Genomic DNA, 22,083 nt, shown 5'->3' with positions numbered 1-22,083 from the left:
TTGTAAAGATCATTCGCCTCTCGGGACAGATAAATTTTCTAATCCTATAAGTGTGGGATTAGACATCGATTGCAGACATGGTTCTGCGATGCAGGAACTATTTCTCGTAGTCACATGTAGTATTGGCATTAAATGAAAATCATGTTTACGTTACGTTTTCATCTCATGCAGTTTACTTTTACATATCCAATTTCCATTATCAAATAAGTGACCATAGGAACTGTTTTGTTATACTCTAAAAATATTGCCGTAAACCATTGTGATCAACCGTCACCTCTCTCTCCTTCTCTAATGGACAGTTGAAACAAAAAATGCGGAAGTATCTACCGAGCGAGTCGATAGATCAGCTCAGCAAACAGTTTTAGTGCTTTACTGCAACTGTCGCTGCTATCACGCTCTTTACCTACCCGGAAGCGCCCTCTTTTTCACCGGCCGATTCAACCAACATCGATGACTACTTCGTGTTGCTTCCGGGGGCTGTTAGTGCAGCTGCTGTTGCGTAGTTGCGTGTGATCAATCAAGCGCGCGAAACACAAATCGAACACAATCTCCCAGGTACCGTTCCGATTGCGCCCCGTTTGACCTTTGTCCAAATCGCACAGAACCAGACGGAAATAAATCATGAAGCGAACTCAATTACGTCACCACATATTTCCCTCCGTGCACGGCAGGTGAGAACCGTGCTCAGCGCGGGCACTACCACTACCAACAAGATGTGGTACCCATGCGAAGCTCTCGAGTCGCGATTTGAGTTCGAGAGAGCGAGAACAGGAAAACGATTCCCCCTTGTTGACCTTGAAAATTTATTGATATATGTATGACCGTGTCACTCTATAGCTAGAGCTATTCTACACGGGATAGGAATTATATTCGCAAAATTATTTTCGGTCACGCCAAGGCCAACGACTTGTATCTTTCGACGACGCCGACATTAATTCGACCACCAACAGTAAAGCAGAACACAGAACTAGGCACCGAAAGGGTATAAACTTGTCCAATTTTTTTACCGTTGACAGATGCTATTGCGTTAAAAGGTGTGAGAGAATCAAATTGATCCAAGTGACCTTTTTGTTTAGCCATTTAAAATTACTGGAAGCAGAAATGTTCCCTGGATTCCCTTGGTGATAGAGTAGGCTTGGTATTTTGTTATCAAAGGCGTCAATATCATTATCTCTCACACTGGCAGGAAAAGGCAGACAAAAAGCGCGCGCTGGTCTCTGCTGAGTGCCGAGTAGCATGTCGTTTGTTCTGCTGGTGGTGAGTGGTATCTGAGCGCAGCATGCGTGTTTGTGCGAACACTTTGTCTGTGGTAGCGGATCGATATGACGTCGTTTTCGTCACGCATGTAGGCAGGCAAACAAATCACGGACGCGCGCCGTCGAGCGAAATATTCTTCACTTATCGCGTACGGCAAACTCCTATATTCGATTCTCTTCCTTTACTTGCTTGCCCTTTATTGCGCTCAACCGAAGCGACGCGCGAGTGCTCCTGATTTACTCTGAGTACCACCGCACGCCAAGGTCGACGAACTGGGTTCAAGGTTTTGGTAAGGCGTACTTCGTCGTATCGGCATTTTGGGAGCCCCGTTGGGCATTTTTTTTAATGTGTGCTGACATTCGTTGGTGTGTTGCGTGGCTTGATTGAGTATAAACTTGCGGAAAATTGTAGCACTGTGATTGTTAGACTACTAAAAATTTCATCCTAATGGATTTGACGGACTGCTTTTGCAGTCATGCGACGAGAAGTAAATCATGTAAAAACCCTCCAGTTTTATTTTTTCTTCTCAGACGAAAACACGTGGGAGAAAAAGTACTTGCGTTTCGTAGGTTACACATTTGTGTATCGCATGCCAGGGCTTACATGCTTATAAAATAAGCGACCTTCCTTAATTAATTAATTAATATCCCTGTTTAATTTATGCAATGATCTCTGAACGCTTGCATATTTCGTCAAGCTTCGCTACAATCGCGGTAAAAGTAAATGTTGATAGATTGATTAGAAAGCCTAGTTGACAGAAAGTTAAGACGAATACTCAGCTTACGAAGAAGAGTGTTTGAATATGGTAAGAAAACATTTTGTACTCAGTTGATAGTGAATTACTTCGAAAAACGCTCCGAATCTGGAATTTCCAAATTTCTGAAATCCGCTATAATAGATGCTTTGATTTTTTGACAAATCGATTTCCGAAAATTAGGCAAATCTGCAATCAATCTAATAATTAGAAATTAGGTACATTTATTCAGAGCAGATTTTGTTGTGTAATACTCGCAAATTATTCCGATTCATAATGTTGTGCTCAGTTGTCTTTGCTCATTAAACGAAGGATTAGTGAAAACTGTTGGAAATATCGTTTCATATGGCAACACTGATCATAATAGTCATAGAGCACAACCTACCGACCGTTAGCTCCGACCAAGGCCAACCTTGATCGTTGACGCGTCATGTTTATCCAACGAACCCATGCCAGATCGTGAGACGGCAGAACCCCGAGACGAAATTCGATCACGGGAAGTATTCGGCTAGACAGACTCGCACACATACACGATACGTTCGGAAAAAAATACGTATGCAAAGTGGTCATCTCCCTTTTGTTTTGTCCTTCCTCTTCTGCCTTGTTTTTTTTCCTTCCCCAATATAAACCCATTATCCTAATCGCTACGCTAAATGCGACATTCGATTGGTCATTCGACCGATCATGAACCGCGTACCGCCATATGAAGGCTTAAACCCTCAAGCTGACATTCGAAAAAGTAACAACCACAAATACGCGTCACTCACCGATCAAACGATTACGCGACTGTAGCAGTCGTAGTGAATCAGGCAGCGTGGCCGGCGAATGGCGACGACGAAGTCGATATTTTTAAAACTAGCGGCAATCCATTCAACATGCACTTCAAGGTCTTATAACCGTATATTCTAGCTAGTATTCATTTCCGCATTTATCGTTCGATGGAGGAGGTGCTGTTTGCTGTTAGTCGTACTAGCATGTAGTGTAATACAATAAAAAAAAAAAACAAAACATTCAACAACCGGCGCAAACCGCAGCTGCTTCTAAAGCCTAGGCGAGCGCACGTGGGGCATTCTCAATTGGAAAACGAGTGCGCTTCCCAGTAGAGCTTACGATTGTTTCTCGTTAAAAACCACACGCGCCAGGGTAGGCCATGACGCACGTTAATCAAACATCATCGTCATTTCCAGCGCGATAGATCTCAACTCCAGAGGTTGCTCGGGTGATTATGTTTGCTATCAAACACAGCCTACTTCCGTACACTTGATACGATCTGAGAGCATCAAGCCGAGACCAGAAAACAGAAAAGTTTGTTCGCCTCTGTTGCTATACCCTGCTCGTCTTCAAGGTCAATGGCAAATGCTATGTATTGAGCAGCGTTGGGGCTACCACCACCATCAGCAGTGGAGAAACGAACGATAGTAGAGCACAGCAGAAATTTGTATATACTTGTGCTGATTGGACTGCTTGCCTATGTACCGTGATGGTGTGTGAGCGAATTCTGCTGAACTTGTCACTGCGAACGATGACCTTGAAAAGCAATTTTTTCGCAAATGGCTGGCGGCGGCTGCGCCCTCAGCAACCAACAAAAAAAAAAGAAGAAACACACCAAAGCCAAGCGTCTGATGTCTGTGTCAACGAGATCGCAATGGCATTTCGGTTTCCGATAAATATTATCCGGTATCATAAATGCGCCGGAGGAATTTAATTGCGTTGCGGAAAAAGTTTTTTTTTTACACCGGTTGTTGCTGTTAGTAATAGTCTTATGTCATTAGATACCCCGGAGGTTGGAATGAATCACGTCAAGATGTTAAACGTCACTTACCAAAGTGGGCATCGAGTAGGAGGGACAATCGCGAGCCCGTTGCCGCATCGCAGTAACCTTCTCGCGGGTGAACTCACACGTGTCCATGTGCGCTCGTAGTACGGCGGCCAACAGGCGTGGTTGGTCATCCAGCTCGCTGGCAAGGGCTCGCTGGTTCCCCCGGTTCTGAGTGCTCTGCTGCATGGCCGCCAGAATACGGGCCTTCTCGCGTTTCGGCACCCGACCAAATCTGACCGCTGAAAATGAGTAGAAAAGAAGAAATGGTGCTCAGTATTTGCAGGTTGATTATTTTTTTCTATGCTGGAAAATTATTATAGAATAAAATCGAAAAATTCCAAAGAATTGATGAAAAACCCAAAATGAAATCAGACAGTTCCGAACACAAAAATCTGAAAGCCTTCAAACCAACAGATGCATCGCAGTAGGCATCGTAATTTCAGACGCAGTTTTTTTTGCACCGTATGCTGTCAATGCCATTATTCTTAATGTAGTTAAGTATGTTTTTTCTTGGATTTCAAGTCAACACTAACATATTGTTTCACTATTAAGTTGTTTTGAAAAATATGGACTTGATCATATTTTTATGGAATGCGAAATGAAATTTGCTAGTGTTTTTCAAGCAATTATTCACCCGGAAAATCAATCACACTTTCAAGTTTCCAAAAATGTCACGTATATTTTGCAGCAACGAACAAATTTACAAGAACCTAATATTATATTTTCTATAAACATGATTATGAATGGATGCTGTGGAACTTTTGGTTACTTTTTTTTTATTTTTTTTATTTTTGGTGTTTTTTCAAAGTGAAAACTACGATTATTCACGAAAAAATCCGCCATTTTGTAGTTGTTAAACCTTCCCAAAGTAACAAACAACGAAAAGGAAAAGTTGGGGTCTGTTTTTTTTATATGTAGAAAGTGCGTGCAAAATTTGAACAAAATTGGTGCAGTAGTTTTTGAATGACGATGGACACGGACTTTCAAAACCTGCTTTCGAGAAAAACGCGTTTAAAGTTTTTTGTCTAACAAATCAATGGAAACAATTCATCACCCCAGGGAGCCCGCAGGGTCTAACATTTCCAAAAAATCATACTTTGTCTTTTATAATTTATTATAATGTAACATTTCAAGAATGTTTTGGCAAGTTTTGAAGTCAATCTAAGTAAAAATCTTGGGCCTGTGCGCCGAGTTCTTGCTTCTTCGTAGAATGAAATAGCCATAGATAAAGGACTATAACTGCCGGAGTTTTGTTCCAATAGGCATGAAAATTTCACATAATTTTCTTGAAATGTTTTACTATATGAAAATATAAAGAAAATAATTAATGATTTTTCATAAGTGTTAGACCCTACCCTACCCTTAACAACACCGTTGCACATTGATTAATTCACAAGTTTCTCGAAATTCTTGAACAAAAGCGACGAGCGACGCAGAATAATCGAGTTGATTACTAAGAAAACTATGATTTGATCCGGCATTGACAAAATCATGGGAAAATCAGAAAGCCCCAAGTCTTAGATTTAAATGAGTGAATTACAATGTCCCGTGATAAAACTTTTGCTACACCGATTCCAAGCTTTCAACGTTTTAACGATTGTATTACGGAGTATACAGGGTCCGCCATCTAACTTTTTTTTTTGAACTAGCGGTTATTTCGACATTGGTAACCTTAATGTCACTTCTGATTTGACAGAAACTTAGTTTTATGCTTCCGCTGAACGAAAATGGTTGCGTATACGCTTGAGGAACGCGTAAAAAATAGTGCAGTTTTACTTTGAAAATCAGCTTGAAGACGACGCCGATTTTTGCCAAAAAATCATCTTCTCGGATGAGGCACATTTTCATCTCGGCGGGTATGTTAATAAGCAAAATTGTCGCATCTGGGGGACGGAAAACCAGCACGTTATCATGGAGAAGCCGATGTATCCTCAGAGAGTGACGGTTTGGTGCAGATTTTGGTCTGGCGGCATCATTGGGCCATTTTTCTTCGAAAATGAGGCTGGAACCGCCGCCACGGTCAATGGCGAGCGCTACCACGCCATGAATGTTTTCGAGTTTATTTAAATCAGTGCAACTTTGAAACTTTTGGTTTTATAATCGATTTAAAAAAAAATTAAAATAAAATTAAATCATTCTGGGAAAAATCTTGAGAAATCATCCTTGTTAAAACAACTCTAACAGTATGTTTATTAGCTATTGTGTTGTAATTCAGTAACGTAAAAACTATCGATTTCGGCGGTAATTTAATTGAGTTCTAATGAAACCACAAGATGTTCGCAGAAAACCTGTTGGCTTGGCAAGGAATTTGCAGCTTACGTAGACACTATTCATATGGACATATGGATCGAGATGTATCAGAGACAAATGTCGATATGTAAAAAATTGGTTTAATGGATTAAAAGAAAAATTCGTGTGAAATTAGCCATTACTTAAGCGGATGTGAAAAATAGTTTTGTAACTCATTAATTATTCAGCTAATGTATTCTGGGGCTGACAATTGCACGTCCGTGTATCAAACTCTAATTATTCTATGTGATTAAAGTCATTACTGTGAACTACAATGGATTCACGATGCATGATATTGAAATTTATAATTTGAAACTATTAAGTTAAAACGATAAACTTCTGTACCGCTGATCATGACTCACTCCGTAGGCGCATAGAACTAGGAAGACTCACTTTTGAGGACATCAGCAAAACGGTCGAAAGGGTTGACCGTGCTCAGGTTTAGCTTTATGCTCGGAAATGACCCCGAGAGCGATCAACTTCCACATGGGAAGGTTTTTTTTCTTCTTTGCTGTCTCGATTTAGCTTTGTTTTGTCGAGCAAACGAAATCAATCCGAAGCCCGTCAAGCCGGCTGTAGAATTGAAGGATCCAGTGCGGCCTTCCATTGAACTTGCCGTATCTGTGGTGGTTGTTGTTTTTTTTTCTTAGTGTTGTTGCTCTTGCTGCAGCAACAATGCGACCAATTCGACAGACAACGAGAGATGGTCATCGGTGTACTTTGAGTGTACGAAACCAACAAAAAAAAATATACGCATATTCAAGCCATGAGGTCGACACCGGTCGGCTTTATAACCTAGTTAAGTCAGTCAGTTCCGTGTCAATCGCGCAAAGCGAAAGTCTACTATGACCTACTGAGCAAGCCTGGGTACACGGCCATGGCGGAGGTTGAATGACCCCCGCCGAAACCATACTTAAACGTGGAAATTCGGACAGTACTAACAAAAAAAAAACGAAAGCGCAGTCTGGTTAATGACCTTCTACACGGCGATCAATCCTTTTCACTTTTTTTTTTCGGTAGCACCAACACTCGGTGGAATTTTCGACCCCTTTGCTATGTAGACAGAGGAGTCTCGAAATTCACTTTCTTTTATCGAAGCGTCGCGTTATGCGCCATAGCCTCTTTAAAGCTGAACGACGATCGAGTGAGTAAACGAACGAACGAGGGTGCAAGTGAAAAGTGAAAAGAGATACTAGCCCAAAACAAGCCGGTAGTAGCTAGCCGCATTTTAGTAGAAAGGGGGGGGTAAAGGGGTATACGAAAGAAAGAGACCTGATGATAAATAAAGAAAAAGTGTGTTACTTTCACGCGCGCACCTGGGCCGCGTGTGCAGCTGAGGTGCGGCGCACGATGCAGATCGGAACACGAGAAAACGAAAACAAGGTAGACGATGCAAGATGAAAGAAGGAGTTCAAAAGTGTAGTTCCGACTGGCACTGTACGGCATACGATTAGTAGAGAAATTACAAACAACAGCCCAATGAAATGTGATATGAACGATTTGGAAAGGAACGACGAAAACACGAAGAGATCCGGCGCTTTTGGTTTTGCTCTTATTTTGACTGTGAGGTGGAAGGTCTCGATTGCACCGTGCGAAACCCTCGCTCAGTGAACCATCGGATCGTGGAATGAATAGAAAATAGAGTGAGCTCAAGGTGTGTGGATAGAGGTGAGAAATGAAGGTGAGAGCAGTGGGTACATTTCCTCATTTCACTTTCATCTGTGCATCGTTGGTGGGACTGAATCGTGGCAGGCTGGTCGTAGTAATCCGGTAGCCGAGGCGTGAGAAACGCAAAAGCAAGAAAAAGTTATCGGGTTGATAGGCGGTGGAAACGAAACAGGTGATGGGACAGGGGGACAAACACGTGCGCATTAATATGTTGAAACTAGTTGAATCGTCGGATAAAGTTTCCACACTTTCAATGCTTATAACGATGCGCCTGGCCGGATCCTTGCAGATTGCCGTGCGGAAAATACAAATCGATAACGTTTTACGATTTCGCTTTCTCTCCACGGAACGGTTCAGCTAATTATCAACGACGGGACACTCTTTCGTGCTCTCTTTCTCTTCCGCTCTGTTGTTGATCCGGCGAAACTGCCTGCTTCGACGGAGAGTTTTGCAGAATCAAGGTCAAAGATCACCATTCCTACCCATACTTTCATGAACACGAGGAACAACCCATCGTGAAAGGTCAAGTGCTAGGCAACAGAGGACGACGTACACCGGCGGACAAAGTGAAAGGTTTTCATCTTGTTTCTGCCTATTCAAATACTGTCCCGCTTGAAGATTTAGGATAAAGATCCTAATTTTGTGTTGATTCCTGTGCCTGAGATTTATTTTTGAAGGTTGCTAATTTACACCGAACACCCACGCATTCTACACAACCAAGAGCTTGAGTTGTACCAGCAACTGAATGAAAAAACGAGGAATAAATGTATTCTTCAACCTACGTGCATTGTGATACGAGACAACACCCTTCAGGATTCCTTTCAATATCGGCAATTCCTCGCTCATTTTATTCGTCGATTTGGTGGTTTTTTCGTATGGGTCTTAAGGTGCAACTATTTCTTCTTTGGTACTAATTTCACTGATTCGTATTTTTCTAAGTATGCTTCTAAATCTTTTTCCTTCCACGTATATTTGTGCTGAACTAGATTATGTCAATTTCCGTAATTTTATGCTTCTCATATTGCTTCACTTGGAAATTGATTTTCACCGACGTCGTCGTCGTCGTCGTTGCCGTACACCACGTTGAATTGCGTTTCCAATTCCAATCCATCCAGCCGACCAGCGGCAGGCAATAAGGCTATGTGGATGGGGGAGATTGATGCGGCACACTCTCTAGTCGCAGTAACCCATACCCATACCCAGCCGACAGCACACTTTCACTAGCCGCACTGCAAAAGCCTACTTGTTTTCACCGCTCTGCTTTTTCCTCGTGCACACACTACTCTCTCCTCGGGCACTAGTCGTATATCTTTTCACTTCGTGCAAAGGCGGCTTTTAGTAGTAGCAGCTTGTTTTCATTTCCAACTTCACTAACTAATCAATGTACGCCAGAAAATTTTCTGTTTTATTTTTTTTTCGTCACACTTTCCGAACGATATCGTACAGATTTCCTGCTTATCTACAGCAAACAGAACTATTCACACAATCCTCACCCGTAGTCGTTCAGAGATCACACCAGCACTTCCTTTTCAGCGTAGCACTTGTCGTTTTTGGCTTCAAAATTTGTACCATTGAGTTTAGATTTCCCTGTGTTGTCCTCGAGAAACAAGGAGAGATAAATATCGAACCGATTGATCGAGTGCGATGCGATCACGCGTTTTTGATTCCGATTAATTTGCAAAATCGCACTACTATCAGCCAGAGTGACTGCTGAAATGCGACCACCGACATCAACGAACTAACTGTAAAGCTCTGGTCTGTTGTGCTTCGGACACCCATGGAGCCCTCGCAACGATACTCACTCACCGATACACTCTCAGCTGGGTACTCTCGGTACGGTACGATATAACAGCATGCGGAAAAAAGAGCCTCCCATCAAGCAGGCCATGCCACCAAAAAGCTCTCACCGGGACTCGTTCGAAACGAAGACAACAAATAAAATATGTGCAACTAACTTTTACCAGACAGGCTACTACGACCTCGATCCGACCGTGGATCGTCTAGCTTGATGTCTATGCAGCGCTACTCGCCTGTACCGTGTGGAGTAGATCAGGAAGATCGTTTATGCCACTGAACTGTTGTCTAGTCATGCTGCGTGCCGATGATTCTTTGAACCACTCACAAACGCACACACACACTACCAAACAGGTGACGGCGACAATGACGACGCGCATACATTTTTGCGCATCTGGAGTTTCCGCGCGGTATCAGAGAGGCATCGTTATAGTTGGCCTTGAACTTATCCGAATTGAATGCTACACACCACACCACCATCATTATCATGACCAGCCAGCCAACCCACGTAGATAGGAGGGCCCCGCTTATACCTACTTATATGTACATACGCTTCGCCAAGTGGTTTATTTTTATACACATGGCGCACACACCGGGCTACTTTGATGATGGACCTTGTTGATGACTGCTACTGCTGCTAGTGTTCCCTATCTATCCCGTATATACACGTACATAGCGACAATCAGTGCTGCCAACGATATAGTTTCATCTAGATTTATTTTCAATTAAAAAAGTTCGTGGTTTTGCTACACAAAGTATTTCCATCACGTTAATTTATTGAGAAGATTATAAAGATTTTTTTTTAGTTTCGACTATAGAGGTTCTTGGACCAGAAAAACTATCTGAACCAATATTCGGGACATCGACTAACCCATATAGAAAAAACATCAGACTACCCGTCCCCTATACAGAGAGATCGTTAAAGCAAAAGAAAATAATGCGTATGCCATCGCAACATGAAAGAATACTTATTCACTTAAATTTAATAAAACTCTATTTCCTTTCTAAAAATAATAAATCTAAAAATCGAGAATAATTTGCTTTTTGAAAAGAAAAAATCATGTGGAATTTTGTCATAGGTGAAATTCAATTCCGTCTGAGTACTGGTTTGATTTTCTACGTTATACTTCAAGGGAGGCACTCTGCTGCTGCTAACTTTAATCGATCGATATAATTTCTGGGAACATATTTACTACGTTTTAAAGTCGTACACATTCGGAGATGTAGTTCTTTCAATTCACTATATAAAAAAATTCTATTATTGTGTTAAATAAAAATTAAAAAAAAACAGAAGATATATGCATATATGTTCATATGTTGCTCGATTTCTATTTTTTTAGTTTTTGAGATTCACAAACCAAGTTGCAGTGTTCTGATTAAATTTGATATATGTTTTGTAATGAAGAGTAGAAGAGCTATTTTTTACAGCTAGCCCTGAAAGATGCCAATTATTCAAGCTATGTTGAATATATCAATTCTTCTCTCTATTTTCTTTTAAATCTCAAACTCACATCTTCAGATACATTAAAAAAAATATTCCTGCCTTTTTATGTTCCTGCACAGTAAAGTGGATAACTAACCGTTTTTCTTGGGATTCATAGAATGCCCCCCTTAAATAGGAAAACAAATCTATCAAACCTCACTAAATTTCTGTTTGCGCTGTTAGTAGAATATTCCCACTAATAGTACTGTTGTTGTACTGTTGACTATGTCACGTCATTACACTCTCACAAAGTCACTATTTTTCCGAAAGTGTATCAAACGTTATAATACAGATACGTATTTCGGAATGTTATTTACATCCTTCTTCAGTGTATAGGTTTTATAAGTTTAAGTATTAGTACTATTAGTTATATTAGAATATACGATAAGTGGCTTGTGAAACAAGTGCCCTACTTATTAAACCACTATACCGTGCTATTACATGAAAGCAATAACATTGTTGCATGAAAGCAAGGTGAAATTTATATATATATATATATATATATATATATATATATATATATATATATATATATATATATATATATATATATATATATATATATATATATATATATATATATATATATATATATATATATATGTGTGTGTTAAAAAATAAAAATACTCACGATATATATCCAACAAGCTTGAAATGCCTTCGTTTTTGTATGGATCTCAAAAATATTTCAAAAGTACACATTACGCGTTGACAATTTAATCATTCGACCCCATCGTTTTGATGTCAATAGAAATTATTACCGCAATATAAAATCTTGCTGTCAATATAAGATTTTTATCTCTAGATTATCCTATAGAACCATTCCATAGTGTGCATAAGCTAAATTGAAATGAGAAATACGGATATCCTTTACAATATCTTTGAAAACTAAGTAAAGTAGCTTGTTCGGGTTGAAATTCCAACTTTCGCACTTAACCCAACCAATCAGCAAGCTCAGCATCAGTATATATAAAGGGTGATTTTTTAAGAGCTTGAGAACTTTTTTAAACAATAAAACGCATAAAATTTGCAAAATCTTATCGGTTCTTTATTTTAAACGTTAGATTGGTACATGACATTTACTTTTTGAAGATAATTTCATTTAAATGTTGACCGCGGCTGCGTCTTAGGTGGTCCATTCGGAAAATCCGCTTTTTTATCGACAAATTTTGTTCAGCGATGAGGCTCATTTCTGGTTGAATGGCTACGTAAATAAGCAAAATTGCCGCATTTGGAGTGAAGAGCAACCAGAAGCCGTTCAAGAACTGCCCATGCATCCCGAAAAATGCACTGTTTGGTGTGGTTTGTACGCTGGTGGAATCATTGGACCGTATTTTTTCAAAGATGCTGTTGGACGCAACGTTACAGTGAATGGCGATCGCTATCGTTCGATGCTAACAAACTTTTTGTTGCCAAAAATGGAAGAACTGAACTTGGTTGACATGTGGTTTCAACAAGATGGCGCTACATGCCACACAGCTCACGATTCTATGGCCATTTTGAGGGAAAACTTCGGAGAACAATTCATCTCAAGAAATGGACCGGTAAGTTGGCCACCAAGATCATGCGATTTGACGCCTTTAGACTATTTTTTGTGGGGCTACGTCAAGTCTAAAGTCTACAGAAATAAGCCAGTAACTATTCCAGCTTTGGAAGACAACATTTCCGAAGAAATTCGGGCTATTCCGGCCGAAATGCTCGAAAAAGTTGCCCAAAATTGGACTTTCCGAATGGACCACCTAAGACGCAGCCGCGGTCAACATTTAAATGAAATTATCTTCAAAAAGTAAATGTCATGTACCAATCTAACTTTTAAAATAAAGAACCGATGAGATTTTGCAAATTTTATGCGTTTTATTGTTTAAAAAAGTTCTCAAGCTCTTAAAAAATCACCCTTTAGGACCGTTAAAAGAAATGCGTAAATGCATGTTATACAGCTTGCATAAGATTTGGTGGTTACCTAGATATAACTGATTGTCTTCCGAAAGGTACCACTTCATGAAATTGTCAAGAAATATTTGCTGAATAAGTATAAGGGCAACTTCATACCCAGATACAAAACACAGAAAAGGCAGGTTTGTTGAACCAACAACAATTTCCCAATAATCTTTTTCAGCAAAACATATCCTCACAAAATTATTTAAACTTTATTTCCGTTCAGTTAACTATGAATTTGAGAAACAAGAATAAACTGCGAAAAAAAATTGTATCCTACTAATTTGTTTTTGAATTTAAATACAATTTGAATTACTAATTGGGCTTAGGCAACGTGATTCCTGGCATCACTACCCATGCCTGCACACGAATCGCGTCGCCTGCTTCGTTTACCGGGAGCAAACAACTACGTCATGTTGGTTACAAATTTAGCTTGGAAATTGCGCCACCAGTTTCGCTCGACCTTCGGTAAATTGCGCTTCCGGAATCTATTGTATAATAATTGAAAATTTCCATATCACATTGAACTAAAACATGAAAAATATCCTCGATTTCTTGTTCAAATTTCTGGAATCCATAGCTTGATCCCGGCAGTTGAATGATAGAATCGGATTCTCCCGGTTCCAGTCTAACTCACCCCTCCACCCACGCGCTTTCAACTCTAGCACTGAAATGGAATGTTGTGAAATCCAAAACATTTTATCGCAATGTACATCCTGCGACTTCACCGGTCGGGTTGAATCCGCTTGTCGGTACGGTGCAACCCGCCAACGACAACGGGAACGTCATAGAGGAGGAGAAGGAACCGAAAGAAAAAACGTTGTCCTTGACTCGTGATAACCTTGATTCACCCCCTATATTTATTTCATGCTTGCGCTCGCGTTGTTTTCTTATGTACATACACAGAAGCAAAAGGCTGGCTGGCAAAACAATCGGCGAACTTTCGCTCGGAGAATGAGTGCCGATTGTTGAGTGCTGAGCTACCTCGAACGTTCGAAATGTTGCGCTACAACTAGCCAGTAAAAACGAGTCACGCTGGTTGCAGAAATTATGGCAAATATACAAAGCTCGTATCGAAAGCTTCGTGTAATTGAAAGCTTCCGAGAAGCTTGGTTCGAGCAGTAGCTAACGAAACAAGCTAAGGTCGCGAATTCGAGCTCGATTGTTTGAACTTTTTCACCGTTTCACGGTTGGCTGGAAAGTAGAACGTTCTGCTCGGCTGAACTCAAGTAAGCCCGAACTCGTACGCTCTTTTTTCTCTTTCTACCTTCTGTGCACGCATTGTACAATAGGCGAGTTCGATGACTTGTTGGGTGATGATCATTGATAGGGTTCTCACCAAGCAGGCTTTTGTTAGAGTGCTGACGGGTGAGAATGAGCAGCACCGGAAGAGAAGGGCTGACAGGCTATAAATAGTGTTATGCTTTTGCAAGCACGTATTGACGTATTGCTTGACCGGTTCACTGCTTAGATCTGTTGTGTGGGCTGTACGGAAGTACTACTTGTTTTATTATGGAGCAGTGTTTGTTGGGTCAGTTGAAACGATTTACTGAGCACTGTTCGTTTGGAATAGACGAAAACGTCCAAACTGAACAATTTCGACAAAGAACCTGCTAAAATCGTATATATCGGAAAATTAGCCAAACAGAAATCTCCTAGCAGGACAAATGAAATGAAGCTCTGTAGCTAAACCTTTTTTTGCCGACTTCATAACTACTATGGTCTCAATGGTCTGAATCGGAACGTACTACTCCATCCAAGTAGGCGCGATAGTGAAATCAGATAACACTTTCCTACACTCAATTAGCGCTGCCTCGCTTGTTCGTTGTTATTATGATTGGCCTGGTTTTTATTTATTTTCCATCGTTAAAATCGAGTGCATTATGAATCGACGGTCGGTGCGAGAGAGAGAGAGAGAGAGAGAGAGAGAGAGAGAGAGAGAGTGAGAAAAAATATCAAATCATGCGCGCGTACGAACGATAACACCGGTGAAAGTATCCAGTTTCGATTTCGTTTCAAAAACCTAGCGGCACCCCCACCGAATGTAAAACACAGCGCGCGAGAGGTAAATGAACTCTTCCACAATGCACACCGTTTATGTAAACTGCTGCTGCTTTGAAAAACCGTGGATATGCGGAGATTTGAATTTTATACACACGACGAAATGGAAAACGGTTGCCCGGGTTTGCCAGGGGTCATAGACACAATTTTTCTCCTCCCCATCAAACGAATTCGAAACTTGGAGACTTTCCAAAATCTTCCTCACTGCGGCGACAGAGACGGCAAAGTCAGCGATGTCGAAAAAAGCGCCCTACTTTAACGCCATTACGCCAGGCAGCAGGTTCGAGCCGGAACCATTACTCTCACTCTTGCTGGCCTGTTGGCTGGTCGGGACGGCAGCAGATATCCAATTGGATATTCATGTGCCGTGATTTGTTGGCGAAATGCAACCGTAGATGTGTCGTAATCTCAGCAACCAGTTCTTCGTTGCTTTGAACAACCAACAAACAGCACATACAAACCGTTGAGTAAGACAGGACGGGACCATGGTAACCCGTGATTTCCCATTTGTCGTACGAAGCAGACGGCAGCAGAGTGAAATGACGCGAAATCATGTAACGATCGTGAGTGTACCGTGCAGGCCCGTACCCAGAATTTCGTTTCGAGAGGGGCCCAAAGATAAAAAATAATGTTACTGAAGATTGCTTATGTACCTAATTCTCGGTGTGACTTTTACGGCTGTTTTCAACAGACACTTTAAACTTTTCCACTGGAACTGTTATTGTATTACATTTCTTTACGTTTACTGTTTTGTTATTTCTGTAACACATGTCTGAGACCTTCTAAATAATTATGTATCTGTTTTTGATTTCGGATGGGGCCAGGGCCCCTCATCCCCCCCCCCCCCCCCCCCTCTGAGTACGTGACTGGTTCCGTGGAATTGGTGCATATTACAGCAGTAGACATTGTTCGACGAGTGAAAACCGAACGAATCAACAAAGGGCAACACCCAGTTAACGATGACCAGTAAACGAACGATGTTTCGGCAAGTTTCGTTTGTTTGTCATATACTTTCACTCTGTAGAAACATCCTGCATTGGGGTTTTAAACGAATCAAATAAAATCGCTTAACCGTGAGTGAATGAAGCGCCAACCTCTCGTAGCCCGGGACTAGAAGAGTTTTAGTCCGGATTATTGTATTGAAGATTTTCTGTAACTTATTGATGACAAACTCGCTTTGAACGAATATTTGGAGAAGAAAATTTTGGTTGAGATTACAATCACAATGATCGCTCAATTAATTATTTAGGTAACGATATTTCTAGCTCAAAATTGAGCTGTGCACGAAGTGATATTTAATCATCATCATTTAATAATCTTTACTTTCAAATTATTAATTTAATAGATTATGGTTTAATGATTTGTCATTCAATAATATTTAGTCAGCATCGTTTAGGATATTAATAAATATTTCACATTATACAGTTAAACAATCAATCATCATCTTACCAAATGAAATTGTTAAACACCGTTACTTAATTTGTTCGATTATAGTCCAATATTCTATGTTAAGAAACAAATCTCATCACTTGTTTTAATCTCGACTATATGTTATTTCAACCGCCTGTAGGAAACCTTTTACTTCATCGCTTTTAGTGACGGTATGAATATTTGAACAATCTTCACACTGTAATTCCGAAACCGGATGTCGGATCCGGATGAAGTTCGGGAAAAAACTTTTCATTTGAACCTAAGTATGTGAAAATCGGCCAAGCCATCGCTGAGGAAAGTTAGTGAGATCCATTTTGGAACATATGACCACTATTTCCGGTGCTTGCGGAATCGGAAACCGGGAACCAGGATAGCTGGAATCGCTTTGGTTGGTTGTCTACTGATAATGGCTACCGATTGGAGATGTTTCGAGTTTAGAATTTGTTATGTACCAAATTTTTAACACATTTTACCCAATATTTCCGGAACCGGAAGTCAGATCCAGATTAAATTGTGAAGTTTTGTATGGGACCATGAGACCTATCATTTAAAATCTGTCACGCCCTCTTAGAGAAAAGTGAGGAAGTAATTGGAAATAGGAATTTTTACACTAATCACTCTGTTATTACGGAACCGGAGCTCGGATCGAAATAAAATTCAGCAACTTTATATGGGATAATTATACCTTTCATTTAATGTTTTGAAGTTCTAAGTTTGTGAGAATCGGCGAGCTCTGAGAAAAGTTAGTGCACTTATTTTCATATTTTTTGCACGTACCACACTGTAATTCCGTAATCGGAAGTCGGATTCAAATAAAATGCAGGTACTTTGTATGGGGTTACAAGACCTTTCATTTAAATATAAACTCATAAAAAATTGGTTCAGCCATCTCCGAGAAAGAGAGTTCGAAAAAATGTTATTAACATACACCCACATAGGGTAACGGCTCCCTATTCCATCTGAGCTCCTATTTCCATCTCATCCTTTCACCTCATTACTTTGAACATGAATAATATCTAACAACGTACCTGAACCAAACTGTGAAATGTTTTAAAGTGATTATTTACGCTATTGTCACACTTTCCGATTGGAAGAAATGGTTTTTAAATTTTTCGGTGAACGTTTTTTTTTTTCATCTGAAACAAACTAAGTTTTCAATTTAGGACACATTTTCGTCTCAAGATTTACAGTTCGTCATGTTTCTGAATATCTACTAATCGATTCGTCTTAAAACATGATCACTATTTCGCACAATTACACTATTATTGAATGCTGGATGACTTCATAATTAGTAATTTTCACTTACCTACTTAATTAACGATTAAAAACTTTAAAAATTACCCGACAAGAAATAAAAGTCTTAAAAAAATGCGAGATGAAAGTTTTTCACATAGCAAACTTGATTGCGCTTTGTTTTCATCTCATTTGGTTTCGCAAAATTGCCAAGTTTTCTCATAATCTTACAAAAAAACGTGTTTCTTCTTAAAATTATCATCAACAAGTATTTTTTTGGTATCCATGACATTAGTTTAATTATATTGTTGATATTTATATTTCAATAAAAGTGTTTTGGTTTCGAATATTACCAGAAAGTGCGTGTTAAATACTAATGAAATAACCATTGTGGCAAATCTAGTAGCACTGGTTTTTTCCGCTATATGTCAACATAACGCTGTTAAGTTTGTGTGTTTTACTGACTGTGCTCAGAGATGCCAGACATGTTCATAGAAAATATGTATTGCTTTGCATAAAAATTCTATAGTCTATTCTATAATTCTATATCTGCTCTATCTGTTTTCATTAACAAAATGATGTTAAAAGATAATTCTTCATCTTTCCGTAAGTCAAATACTAATAGATACTCAGAGAGTAAAGTCTATTTTTTTCTAACTTTTTACGAACCTGTACAAATCTGTATTAAATTTAGGAAATCTGCATAAAATCTGTACTCTGATTCAAATCAGTATGCGAACGCAAAAGTTAATAAAATACAGAAAAATCTGTATAAATATCATCTCTGGCTCTGTTATTAGAAGGGTTAATGTATAAATATTAACAATTTCTTTTTTTTGTTTTATTTTAAGTTTACCAAATCAACTGCACAGTAAAGTTTTAAATTTAAAACGAATCGGTTTAATCTGGTTTGATGTGGGGTAAACTTAAAACGAAATTGATTCAAAAATTTCTAAACGTCGAAACGAAACGAAACGGGTTCTAAAAATATCGTGTGTTCTCTTATAATTGACATTAGGCCCTTTTTTAGAAGAATTCTGATATTTTGAACCAGAGAGTGTAATAGTGTAATGTTTTGTTGTGATTGCTGTCACCATTGCTAATTAATAGGATGAATAAATCCTTTGAGATGAAATTAGGAGCAGGGTAGTGAACATATCAGAAGTGCTTTTAGTTGATTTTTTGAAAATTATTTTAATTTCCAAGGAATGTGAATCAATTCTCAATATGGTGCAAGGCGAGTTAAGCTGAGCTGAGATTGAGATGAGATTGAGATGAGAATGAGATGAGAATGAGATGAGAATGAAATGAGATTGAGATGAGATTGAGATGAGATTGAGATGAGATTGAGATGAGATTGAGATGAGATTGAGATGAGATTGAGATGAGATTGAGATGAGATTGAGATGAGATTGAGATGAGATTGAGATGAGATTGAGATGAGATTGAGATGAAATTGAGATGAGATGAGATTGAGATGAGATTGAGATGAGATGAGATTGAGATGAGATTGAGATGAGATTAAGATGAGATTGAGATGAGATTGAGATGAGATTGAGATGAGATTGAGATGAGATTGAGATGAGATTGAGATGAGATTGAGATGAGATTGAGATGAGATTGAGATGAGATTGAGATGAGATTGAGATGAGATTGAGATGAGATTGAGATGAGATTGAGATGAGATTGAGATGAGATTGAGATGAGATTGAGATGAGATTGAGATGAGATTGAGATGAGATTGAGATGAGATTGAGATGAGATTGAGATGGAATTGCGGCCATTTCTAATCACATTGTCAATTATGATTCCTTTGAATACGTTCGATTTTACAATTTTAGATAGAAAGTTTGACTAGGACAGTTGTATCAAATCAAATATAAAATCGCTTATGAGTAAGACGACCCCATTTCACCTACGCTAGTATCAAAAGCAATTTAATCCAAACTTTAAAAAAATATATTGAAACGGTTGTCCATCTCCAGGACAAAAACTTACTGCAAAATAACTGTGCCAAAAGGTCACTGAATCCTGTGTAGTCCGGAAGTAAAATTGAAGCATCGCTCAAGTATGCTCTAATGCCATACTGTTCACACTCCCCATACTCGCTGAAAATCGTAGTCATCGTTGCTGCCATCATCACTATCATCATCGTCATCGAAAACCTTCATTGTATTCCTTGTTCCTTTCCCGCAATGTTCCAATACGGCGCACGTATCTGTGTGTATTTGCGTGCGGGAGTATTCGATTCTGAACCCAATTTAAATTTTCCTCCTTTCATATGAGATAAGAGCGCACACCATGCCTGGTGCGGTCGATAGATTGCGCGAGCTCACAGACATATACACTCACAAACGCTCGTTGACCTACAATTGATGAGCTAGGTGAATAACCTTTGCAACCAGTAGCAGCAGTAGTGCTCAGTGGCAACACCAGGAGCTCGCACTGTAGCATGCTTTTAGAGACTGGGGCGAAATGAAAAGTGAAAACGGCCGCCGCCATCAACTGGCAGTAGAGGTTATACTGGCTAGCAGTTTAGCTTTCATGGTGATTCAAGGGGGGGGGGGGGCTTATCGAATAGGTAATTAGTTAAGTTCGTTCACCTCACTATGTCGGTCTCTCTTCTTCTTTCCGTTTTTGTGGACTACTCGTTTCGTGAGGTCCCTGATGGGCTCTTGTCGATGGGTTTGCGGTTATCGACCTCTGTCAAATGGAGGCCCTTCCAATTGCGGACATCTTGTAGAAGTTATCGAGAAAATACTCAATCAAACGAAGTGAAAGTTTTTATTCCGACTTCCTTCCGTGATGCTGAAAGTGAAATTGGCCCCTCCGAAAATTGATCTAGTAAACATTGAAATATATCCGATACTGCGGGATGGCAGACCAGAGGATCGAAATATCGCACCTCGTATCATCCAAGTAGCCGTTGGTCGTACCAAATTTCGGAATCCGTCCTGGTGCAACAAAGAAAAAAAGATACTCGTGATACTGTCGCCCTCTTTATCGCCGATTAAGTTGTCTTCATTCTTTCGGTTGGGCGTTTGTTTGCGAATGAATGCGGCAAAAAAGCACCTCACTTATTTTCTTAACCCATAGAAAATGGCACAACGAAACAACAGTAGTCCCGAAATGGGAACGCGGAACGAACGCACAGAGTGGAGAGAGACAAGCAACGCACATATGTGTGTGTGTGTGTGTGTGTGTGTACTGGTTTAAAATTTTGAGGTCAGTTTTCGCAACAGAAACAGCATACTTCGTCTTGTGAAAGCGTACTGATGCGTGGAAAATGCTAAATTTGGGGTTTAGCCCTAATTCCAAAAAATTAACGAATGCGAACAAGTTGCCGCCAGTCATCGATGAGTCTAGTTGAGTTTTGGATTGAGTTTTCACTAATCGAAACAACTCTGGTATACCGTTTAGAAGTCTTGAAAGAGTCACGGTGTCTTCCAATAGAGCTAGGGCGAACCGAGTGGTAGCACACTAATGTATAATCTTTTTTCATGACTTGTAAAACAAGTCAACGACCGTGCATGACCGAGTTAAGAGTCAACGACTCGCCTCCTTTTCCATACACTAAACTATGCGCACACATTTACTCACTGGCTTGCTTGCTCGCATGAGCCACAGCTGAGAATCGAATATGCGAGATGCTCAACGTGTAGTAGGAATGAAGTAGTGCAGCAAAGTCTCGTTCTTACAACCGCGATTCGTTGTTTGCTAGCTCCGTCTTATTTGTTTCTCGACGCGGTGTTTTATGTAAGCAGCGCATACTTGGATGGTGTGAGTAGGCACAGACTACCATGTCTGCTTCAATGTTACTTTCAAAAAAGTCGAAGGCTGCTGTGCAGTAAGTGGAAAACTGTCTCATGCCAGCATCAGGTTGAAGTGTTTTTCGAACCTAGCAACAGTTTAGCGACTGACAGAGCGCTACAGCGGAGTAATTTAAATTTGCTCCACAACAATGACACCGACAACCCTGTTTGTGAAATGACTGTTTCGATGTTTTTGAAATTAAAAGTTTGTTTTTCGTAAATTTTTTCTATCGTGCCGCGCGGGTGGGGGATTTTGATATTATATCTCTCATTTGAATAATAGCAGTCGTTGTGCGGTGAAACCCAAACCCAAATGGACACCCCATTATAGTGTGTTACGTGAATACAAAACGGCTCGTTTCCGGTTGGTCACTGTTTCTGAACCAAGTCAAAAAATGTACACAACATAGTGAAAATTTGCATTCGTCACTCTGTAATCCCCTCCCAATGCTACTAGTTTGCCATTTCACGTTCCGAGTAGAGCCCGGGTAATCAAAAGGTGATTGACCTTTCTCGGTCTATCTTTACACACCTCTTTCTTCTCGAA

At 39.9% G+C, this 22,083-nt stretch overlaps 1 protein-coding gene across 4 annotated transcripts in view; it reads right to left on the bottom strand.

The window, feature by feature from the left end:
* The window catches only part of LOC131439265 (ecdysone-inducible protein E75), a 139,786-nt gene that overhangs the window by 6,155 nt on the left and 111,548 nt on the right, over positions 1 to 22,083 (bottom strand). For all 4 annotated transcript variants that reach the window (XM_058610069.1, XM_058610070.1, XM_058610072.1 and 1 more), the window contains one exon: positions 3,834 to 4,069. In XM_058610069.1, the coding sequence (XP_058466052.1) occupies positions 3,834 to 4,069 (236 nt within the window). The remainder of the gene's footprint in view (positions 1 to 3,833; positions 4,070 to 22,083) is intronic.

The sequence above is a fragment of the Malaya genurostris genome, chromosome 3 (genome assembly GCF_030247185.1).
Source record: "Malaya genurostris strain Urasoe2022 chromosome 3, Malgen_1.1, whole genome shotgun sequence".
Classification (NCBI taxonomy): Eukaryota; Metazoa; Arthropoda; class Insecta; order Diptera; family Culicidae; genus Malaya; species Malaya genurostris.
This window is presented reverse-complemented; position numbering and strand designations above follow the sequence as displayed.